Consider the following 10,310-nt stretch of genomic DNA (forward strand, 5'->3'; position numbering starts at 1 on the left):
ACCACTGATACAAATCGACACCCCTGATTGCGCCAATCCACTATTGACAATTACAATGTATTTTGCAACATACATCTTTTGACTTGGCAACATATTTACATTCAATGATCATTGCAAAGGTAATTAAAAGCGGCATTTCCCGTGATACCAATTACAAGTACGATACTATAGATATCAGTCAATGCTCAATGTTGAATTGAAGCCATTATTTGAACTAAATGATCCAAATCAAAAGAAGGTGACGGGGCGTGACTTGATGTACGAACTGAGGGGCGAGTCTTCGTTGAAACGCTTATAGAAGGCGGCGAGCTCGGGATAAGGGTCTAAGATGTCGGTGATACGCATGGTAAGGATGATGGCGTCGAAGATGGTGAAAGCGATGAGGTCGGCCAAAGTGATCTGGGAAAAGAAAGTTTACAAGAAAAGATTTTGGTAATCATTGAAATCATTCATTTGAAGAGAGAAGAATGCAGGATATTGAATCACATTCGATTTTTAACTGATTCATGATCCCCTGACGCCGCCCCCATCCACTTTCTCTCTCTCCCTCATCCCCCTCTCTCTCTCTCTCTCTCTCTCTCTCTCTCCCTGCTTCGGATGATGGGTAGAGTTGTACTGACTTATGAGGTTTCTCATCACTGACGTAGAATAACATTAAAAAGGTTTAGTTTTGTAAGTCAAATGATCATCGACTTAGACAAAGCTCACTGCGGGAACAAAGAATTGGGTCAGAACACCAATAAAGAGCACTGGTTGAGCTAATCCAAGAGATATCTAATACCTTTCAGTGAACTTCAGCGCTACATTGTAGCTCACTAGCCCCCATCCCCTCCTCTTCCGCTTCCAAGCGAAATTGTTAAATATATGATACGATTTGATTCCATGTCTTACCCCGTGTCCACAAACACATTTTTCCGTTATTAGGCGTGATTAGTTATACCGTTTCGGGATAGTTATACCGTTTGGGGATAGTTATACCGTTTCGGGATAGTTATACCGTTTCGTGATAGTTATACGATGAAATTGTGTGTGTGGACGCTTACGAACGATACGTCGTATAACGAAACGTCGTAAAACGAAACGTCGTAAAACGAAACGATGCCCAAACATGCGTTTTGTTATACGACGTATACAGAATCACGCCTAATCACGCCTAATCACGGAATGTGTTGTGTGTGGATCTAGAACGGTATTATAACTGGGCGGGGCTTAACGTGACATCGAGCGAAAGGAGACCTGACCTCTCCTTTCCGCTTCCATTTCATGATCGCAGTAGTAAACTGCGCACCTATACGACATTTCGCTGTAGAGTTTCAGAATTACTTTCTTCTGTGTGTAGACATCCTGGAATAAGGGACTTTTAGATTTGCGCGTCGACAGCTTTGACTGCAACGTGTGACGTCATTTTAAGGCACTGCGCATGCGTTACGTCGTCTCGGTCGGCGATCGAGAATGCGTCAACCTTGATTTCCGTAAATCCAGTACATACATACATACATATTGATATTTATATAGCGCCTTTACATCTCAAGGTACTAGTATGCCGCGTGCGCATAAAATATACAGTTCCTCAGGTAGATAAAGGAACATCCCTTCCCTGCTATTATGTAAAAATGTGTAGAACAGGTGTCACATGCATATTCACCTGTTAAACACACCTTTTCATAATAGCAGTGAAGGGATGTTCTTTTGTTGAGGGTAGAATGAGGAACTGTATATTTTGTCCTCTTTCTTTGTCCGTAATGTTGATAGTGTTACTTCCCGCATGCATGTATATTGTCGATTGCAATCTAAAACATTTCTAATTGTAGTCAACATGGGCAGCTAAGTACGTTGACACGCATGATCAGTCGGCGTTCGTCGTGTTCTCGTCCACTCAATCTAAAAGTCCCTATTTATACGATGATTCTTTACACGACGTTTCTTGTGTGTGGACACCCTGAAATGTATACGATTCTTTATAATACGACGTTTCGTTATAGAGTTTCGGGATAAATTGTTTTGTATGTGGACACGCTGTAATATATTACCTCGTCACCGCAGAAGAATGGTCCCTTGGTTTGAGTGAATAGACTTATAAGGTATTTGAACTGGGGTACCGACACAGTGTCCTTAAACTCCTGCATATTCTTCGCCTGTAAAAAAAGGGGGGAAAGAAAGAAAACAAAATGAACAAGACCGATAAAAGAAAGCGAAACAATCAAATTAATGCAAAATAAATATTTCAAGTAGACGCGATTGAATGAGATTATTTGATTTTATAATAAAGATATAGACGTGAGCAGAATTAAAAGGGAAACCCTACCTCTAAATCAAGTCGCAATAATGGACAGCAGAGGATTCAGACCAAAAAAAATGGACTGGTTACAAAAATGGATTATTAGCATCTGTAAATGGATAACATTTTGCAATATAGGCTGACGTCTGATCGGTCAAACAATATTCTGAATAAATTTCATTTTTTTCATGAAGTCACCCCCCCCCCCTCCCCTCACTTTCTTCTGTCTGTGTTAATGCTTTTATCATGAACATGACATTCATTCACGCTCTTACCTTCTTCTCCTCATCCTTATCGTAATAGATGGGATAGATTTTCTGGATGATGTCGTCCACGCTTTCGGACACCAGTTCGATGACGTTCGTCTGCTCATCGGTCTTTCCATAGTAGCCTGTACACATTTAAAAGGGCGGATATTAATGATGTTGGTAATAATAATAATAATAATAATAAGAGATAATAACAATGATAATAATAATAATAATAATATCAAGAAGAAAAAGATCAATAATGATAATAATGATAATGATTATAATAATAATAACTATGATAACTCGTTTACCCAGGGAAGCCATATCAGCATCAATGCTGTTCTTCCTGAGAGACCTGCAATTATTATCACCCCAGCACTTGCCAGGCACCCATTTATACCTGGGTGGAGAGTGGCAAATGTCAATTAATGTTTTGCCAAATGACACTGGGCTAAGATTGGAACCATCAATATAGTCTTGTATTGAGAGTCAATTTACCATACCAAGACACCTTCACATCTTTCAGAATCAATCGAATCCCTGGCGTAGCCATACCTTTTAGAAAAGGGGAGGGCAAAGACAGGGGTGGCACACAAACGTACAAAATAATTCATATAGTTCCCTCGGTGGTGGATGGCCTTCTATTTTAGCGGATAAACAGGGTGTACTGCCCCATTGTGCCCCCCCCCCCCTTTAATGGCTACGCCTATGATTTGAATTAAGGGTTCTGATTCGGAACGAGATCAAGAAGGTTGATTATTATCATGTTTATCATGTCCTATTTAGAAGCATCCTTAAGACATCTCACAGTCTTAAAGAGATATACATTTCCGGCATTTTGGGAAACTCACCGAGGTTTCTGGCAAGGTAGCGATTGATAGCCTTTCCATGAGGCATGGTCTTTCCATCAATGATGAGAATTGGCACCTGGCCGAGGGGGAACACTGATGAAGATAAAAGTGGAGAAGATCGAGGAGATAGGATTGATACGGAGGAGAAGGAGTGACGTAGTTGAGGAGAGATAAAAACAAGAATGCAAATCATTAAAAGTTAATAGAAAGATAGATGGAGAGATGAAGGGAGAAGGGAAATATGGATACAAAATAAGGGAAAGAGAAAAGATAGAGGAATAGAGGAAGACAAAAAAATTATTTAAGGTACTTTATTGTGATGGTTGATTTAAAAAATCTGTTGAATCAGGATGCAAAACACGTAAAATTATGTCCGAAATTAATTCACGCAATATGAGGATTTTTAACAAAGTTCAACGGGTTTTCGAACGGGCGTCGATGTGCGGCGCTTCTGAATCTAAATTCTCCCAACCATTTTTGAATTTTCCCAACCGTTTTTCAATGAAAAAAAGACATAAAACAGGCTATAAAAAATCTGTCAACACTTAGGGTGCGTTTAATCGACACTTTTTCACCCTAGAATCACGGTTTCTAAAGACGTTTAGTTTAAAACGCAATGCGTTCAAGCGATTTTTTCGTCGGTCGTAAAAATAAACGTGTTTGAAAACACAAACATGAAACGCTGAAAAAGATGCGTTTTGTATCATGATTCTACAGAATCACGGTCGCTAAAATTCGATTGAACGGACGGAGTTCTCAATCATGATTGTATGACGGAGCCTGTTCCGGTTTGGGCAAAAACCGCGCGCCTGCTTTTCATGCAATTTGCGTTTACTATATGCTCTTTATCATGGCCTGTTCTGTTATGTTATACCTTGTTTTCCTCTTTTTCTCTTTCTGTCTTTCCTTATGTTATTCTTTGTTTCTTCCTTCTATTCTTATGTTATTCTTTGTTTTTTTTCCTTCTATCACCTTCTCTTATGTTATTCTTTATTTTTATAATTCTATCACTTTCTCTTTCTGTCTTTCCTTATGTTATTCTTTGTTTCTTCCTTCTATCACCTTCTTTTATGTTATTCTTTGTTTTTTACCTTCACTTACAGTCTCTTATGTTATTCTTGGTGGTAAATCAAGTCTTTATTAGAGATCATGTACACAAAAACCAGGTCCGTCAACCCAGAGGGTTAGGCGGCATGTTATTATTCTTATGTTATTCTTTGTTTTTATAATTCTATCACTTTCTCTTTTGTTATTCTTTGTTTCTTCCTTCTATTCTTATGTTAATCTTTGTTTTTTTCCTCCTATCAGCTTTTTTAATGTAATTCTTTGTTTTAAGCATTCTATCACTTTCTCTTTTTGTCTTTCCTTATGTTATTCTTTGTTTCTTCCTTCTATTCTTATGTTATTCTTTATTTTTATAATTCTATCACTTTCTCTTTCTGTCTTTCCTTATGTTATTCTTTGTTTCTTCCTTCTATCACCTTCTCTTATGTTATTCTTTGTTTTTATAATTCTATCACTTTCTCTTTTGTTATTCTTTGTTTCTTCCTTCTATTCTTATGTTAATCTTTGTTTTTTTCCTTCTATCAGCTTTTTTAATGTAATTCTTTGTTTTAAGCATTCTATCACTTTCTCTTTCTGTCTTTCCTTATGTTATTCTTTGTTTCTTCCTTCTATTCTTATGTTATTCTTTGTTTCTTCCATTTATTCTTATGTTAATCTTTGTTTTTTTCCTTCTATCAGCTTTTTTAATGTAATTCTTTATTTTTATAATTCTATCACTTTCTCTTTCTGTCTCTCCTTATGTTATTCTTTGTTTCTTCCTTCTATTCTTATGTTATTCTTTATTTTTATAATTCTATCACTTTCTCTTTCTGTCTTTCCTTATGTTATTCTTTGTTTCTTCCTTCCATTCTTATGTTATTCTTTGTTTCTTCCATTTATTCTTATGTTAATCTTTGTTCTTTTCCTTCTATCACAGTTTCTTATGTTATTCTTTGTTTTAATCATTCTATCACTTTCTCTTTCTGTCTTTCCTTATGTTATTCTTTGTTTCTTCCTTCTATCACCTTCTCTTATGTTATTCTTTGTTTTTATAATTCTATCACTTTCTCTTTTGTTATTCTCTGTTTCTTCCTTCTATTCTTATGTTAATCTTTGTTTTTTTCCTTCTATCAGCTTTTTTAATGTAATTCTTTGTTTTAAGCATTCTATCACTTTCTCTTTCTGTCTTTCCTTATGTTATTCTTTGTTCCTTCCTTCTATCACCTTCTCTTATGTTATCTTTGTTTTTATAATTCTATCACTTTCTCTTATGTTATTCTTTGTTTCAATCATTCTATCACTTTCTCTTTCTGTCTTTCCTTATGTTATTTTTTGTTTCTTCCTTCCATCACCTTCTCATTCTTTGTTTTATTATTGCAATCTATGCTCAAAACAGCAGTCGACAGTCGGCCGTAAACAATTCCAAAAAGCGCGCGCCGAAGTTGACCTATACTTCCTGGGTCAAACTGCGAGTGTGATCCGCAGTGGCTGGGCTCGAAATGAGCTAGAATCACCGTTGATGAAAAATCGCTTGAACGCTAACCGCAGTGACCTTGTTTTTTGTAACGGCGTTTTGATTTGTGATTCATGTTTGTGATTCTAGCTTCGAAAATTCGATTGAACGCACCCTAAAATGTCTGGAATGGAATGTAGAGCTATTTTATTGCTTTGTGAGATTTTCATTCACCTAAAATGTAATTAAATTGTAATAATATAGTTGGGAGAATTAAGGAATCGATCGGATCAGTTTTTCCCAATTTGTACCATGAATAAAGGTCCGTTTTCGCTCAAATTTTCAGATTATCTTTAATTGTACATCCAACATTGAAGTCACTGCCTTAGCACCACTATCTCTCATCTGAACAATGTTAACAAGTCCCTTTAAAAGGGACAGAGACGGAGAAAGAAATTGATCTTTGAATTTGAAATTCAACAGCAATAATCTTCAACACTTTAATGTATTTTGGTGTTACGTAACAATTTTACAGTTTGATTGTTTATCACAGATTTGTCTATCTACATATTAATGAACGGCAGACTTTCATGGTCAAGCAGTACTCAAATAAAAGGTGCCCGATCATACAAATATTATGTAATAAACAAACATGAAATGGCTAGTTTTATCAGATCCCTGGTTTTATACTATAGGCTGATTAATATGACTTCTAAGAACAGAGTTCAGGACAAACTGCAGTGGGTTACCCTCCCCCAAATCACTCTATAATGTATGTGTTTTTTTAAAGAGTAACAAAAACCTCTCATTTTGTTTATATATAAGTACATGGGTATAATAATTTCGATTATTTTAGGAGCAGATGAACAGATGAAAGAGAATAAAGAATAAAATATCTCATTTACGCAATCAGTGGACTGTGTTAAATGCGGAAACATACTAGTCAGAACAAAATAATATGCTGATTATACAGACAATCGGGTTGAGAATTATGAGAGATGATGTGGGAATTAATATGGGAAATTCTATTTTCATTATTTCTGCAACTTAAACACACGTTAACCATCTTTTCTTACTTCACTTAGAATCAATGTTTGCAATTTATGATGGTTACTTCACAACAAAAACGGTGGTTCATAATCATAAGTCTGACCCATAGCTAAGGGATCGCATATTTGATATTGAAGCCTGGTTCACCATTTTACGCCATTCTCTAGTTCTTTGTATTGTGTTTTATTGAATATCAAATCGCAAAAAAAAGTATTCTAGTCGTCAATAGATGAAGAAGTAAGTGGGAATAATCAAGAATACTCGCAAGTTGATGATTTATGTTGCTGTTGTTCTTGTTGTTGTTCCTCTTCTTTTTCTTCTTCTTCTTCTTCTTTTCCTTTTCTTTTCTTCTTCTTCTTCTTCTTCTTCTTCTTCTTCTTCTTCTTCTTCTTTTTCTTTTTCTTTTTCTTTTTCTTTTTCTTTTTCTTTTTCTTTTTCTTCTTCTCCTTCTCCTTCTTCTTCTTCTTCTTCTTCTTCTTCTTCTTCTTCTTTTCCTTTTCCTTTCTTCTTCTTCTTCTTCTTCTTCTTCTTCTTCTTCTTTACTCACTTTCTGTGTTGTCCTTCATGGCTGGCCACTCTTCTCGTTTCATCCGGCAATCCTCAAACTCCACCCCCTTGAGAGTGAAGAGCATTCGAATGACCTCCGCCCTTCCACGAGCATCAAAGTACATCAACTTATACTGCGGCATCTTGGTGAAGTGGTGATGGTGGTATAGTGGTAGAGGTGGTGGCACGTTGTGGTACGTGGTGATGGTAGTGGTGGAGTGACTGCTGTTGCCGGTGTTGGTAGTCGGAGTGGTGGTGTTCTACTGGCTACTGGCGTGGCATGTGTGCGTTCCTGTCTCAGAATCCAAGGATGCATACTAGACCTAATTCTTTCATAAAAGCCTTATCTTTTGAATGAGTTCAAAGTCCTAAAGTCCTGATTCTAAGCTGGCTTCACATAAGTTTTATAAATGTCTTACGTAATAATGCTTACAAGAACCCACATACACAAATAAAGGAGTGTTTACACTGCACAAACATTGTTACATTAAATAACGCAAAGACTGCAGAAAATGTAAATGGGCGACCAGAAGGCAAACTTCTTTATTAGTGGATAGGACCTATTTGTTAAAATTGATATGAATTCCATATTAGAAGCGCAATAATAGATCCAGGGGACACGTAGAAGTGTTGTGGTATAGTGGATACGTCTCAGCACTGTGAACTACGGGGTTCGAATATTTCCTACAGCATTAACGTCCTTTGACAAGACATTGATTCTGCATTTAATTGCCACACTCAACCCAGGTACAGTAAGTGCATGGGTACCTCGCAGGCAGCTAGGAAATAATTCCTTAAAATGCTATATTTAGAGCGCCATAATGGTCAGCCATGCTATAGCCGGGGTATTAATTATCGTGAAGCGCCAGGATATATGTCTGACATACATGAGCAAAACATAAGAACCGACAACTATCGTTATTAGCACTGTGAATATGACGGACAAAGAAAGAGGACAAAATATACAGTTCCTCATTCTACCCTCAACAATTGCTGTGGTAGACAAAGGAACATCCCTTCACTGCTATCATGTAAAAATGTGAAGAACAGGTGAATACTGTCTAGCTCCAAGCGCTTCACAGATATTCAAAGTATGCTGTCCACTAATGTTTACTTGTTCAGAAGTTGGCCTGTAGGGCCCTGAAATTTGAAGTTGATGACCACTACATGTACCTGCAGCATTAGAGAAAGTTACTTTGCTCCCATAATCCAATTTGTCTAGATTCTAATATGTTTATTTTCGCCCTGTATTTAATACACAATCGTTTACTACAGTTCGGCAGTTTGGATGCACCTCTTCATCGGGCCAATATGGATCTATTGTGTTGCGCTGTGATTGTATGAAACCGTCTTATTTTGTTCAAGCAAAGAGCTCCATGGTTTAAGTAATTTATTACATTTGTCACCAGGCTTAAAAGGAGGGTTTCCTAAAAAATCTGTTCGGCAAGCTTTGTTGTTTGGAGTATCCGCCCATTGAATTGCCCCGCACCCAATCCTGGTCTATTGTCCACCCTTCCACCCCCAGGGGACAGAATGAAGAGGTCATCAATGACGTCTAGGGGTCAACTTAAAGGAGATAGTCTCCTTACCAGGCTTATCTAGGCCTTGGCCAATGTTATTGAGGAGGGGGCTGGAGGAACAAGTAAAAGATATCCTGATTATTAATTAAATTCTCATGATAGAGAATAGCTCCATAACGTCTGCATATCAGAGCATACTTGACTGGCTTTCCTGCCAAACTTCGCATCATTTTTTTTTTTTTACTTCTCTTTCTCATTTTCCCCGGCATTTTTTATTGTCACTTCTCAATAATATTACTACTCCCAAACATACAACTTTATTGTGTCATAAATGAGTTAGGCCTAACTTATTGCTTTACAGACTTAGAATTAACTTATTACAAAGTGTTTTGATTTTAGATTTTGAACATTTTATTTTCAATTTGGGATAATATCGTTGGCAGAAGCTTATATGTGCCATTTCCCAACATCAGGATTCAATATTTAATCAGAGTCCAAGTAGATGTGATCCTTTAAAATGACAATCGTCCTCCTCCATAAAAAGTCTTCTTGTTTTGTCTTTGTTCATAGATATCTCAATAAGGTACAGCATATTCCCCGGTTCATAATAATTTCCTCCAAATAACATGCTTTTATAGACGGTATCATACACTTCTAAAATAAATATACAGCTAGTTCAGCTTTGCTGAAGTGTAATGCCTGGCTTGGAATGTGAAATATTTACTTTCTTCTGATAAAAGAGTGGGAAAGAAAAGCAGAAAATCATTTGAACAAGAGCTGCATAGTCACCAATTGGGGTCTCTTTATTAATTAATTAATAGGTATGATTAAAATTGTTTCTTTCTTAACATTGAGCTATGATTTGGTTCCATGATATATCAACCTAACACACAGAAAAATAATCATCATTATGCTTGAAACATTCAAATTTGTTTTTGAAGTATCTTAGTTCATATTCTTGTACTTTTAGATAAACACTTTCATTTTCAATCGGCATACTTTCATTTCACTTAACTTTTTAAATAATTTTTACACTTGGTTCTTTGAAATATGGTGGATTTTAAAACAAATGCTGCGAGAGACACGAGACAGTTAGACACCGATATGTATCTGGTGTTACTTTGATAAAGCATATCATCTGTCTGTTTATCAGATTTATGGTCAACAAAACCTCTTTTTAGAAGTTTGAAAGAAAGATGAAGTAACTTTTGCGAACAATATTATTTTGTTCCAGTTGCCATGTACTAAAGAGTGATGTGGTCGTTTGTGAAATGCTTGTATAGTGTTTATTCTCTATCTCATATCATATCTTGAGAA

At 36.4% G+C, this 10,310-nt stretch overlaps 1 protein-coding gene across 1 annotated transcript; it reads right to left on the minus strand.

Annotated features, from left to right (window-relative positions):
• LOC590986 (S-crystallin SL11) lies at positions 1-7,787 on the minus strand. Its single transcript, XM_790571.4, has 5 exons — positions 7,475-7,787; positions 3,381-3,473; positions 2,554-2,669; positions 2,031-2,135; positions 1-399 (listed from the first exon to the last, which is right to left on the minus strand). The coding sequence occupies exons 1-5, from the start codon at positions 7,614-7,616 to the stop codon at positions 229-231; spliced, it is 627 nt and encodes a 208-aa protein (XP_795664.2). The 5' UTR covers positions 7,617-7,787; the 3' UTR covers positions 1-228.
• Between the last annotated feature and the right edge of the window lie 2,523 nt (positions 7,788-10,310).

This window comes from Strongylocentrotus purpuratus, unplaced genomic scaffold, assembly GCF_000002235.5.
Source record: "Strongylocentrotus purpuratus isolate Spur 01 unplaced genomic scaffold, Spur_5.0 spur5_scaffold_10, whole genome shotgun sequence".
Lineage (NCBI taxonomy): Eukaryota > Metazoa > Echinodermata > Echinoidea > Camarodonta > Strongylocentrotidae > Strongylocentrotus > Strongylocentrotus purpuratus.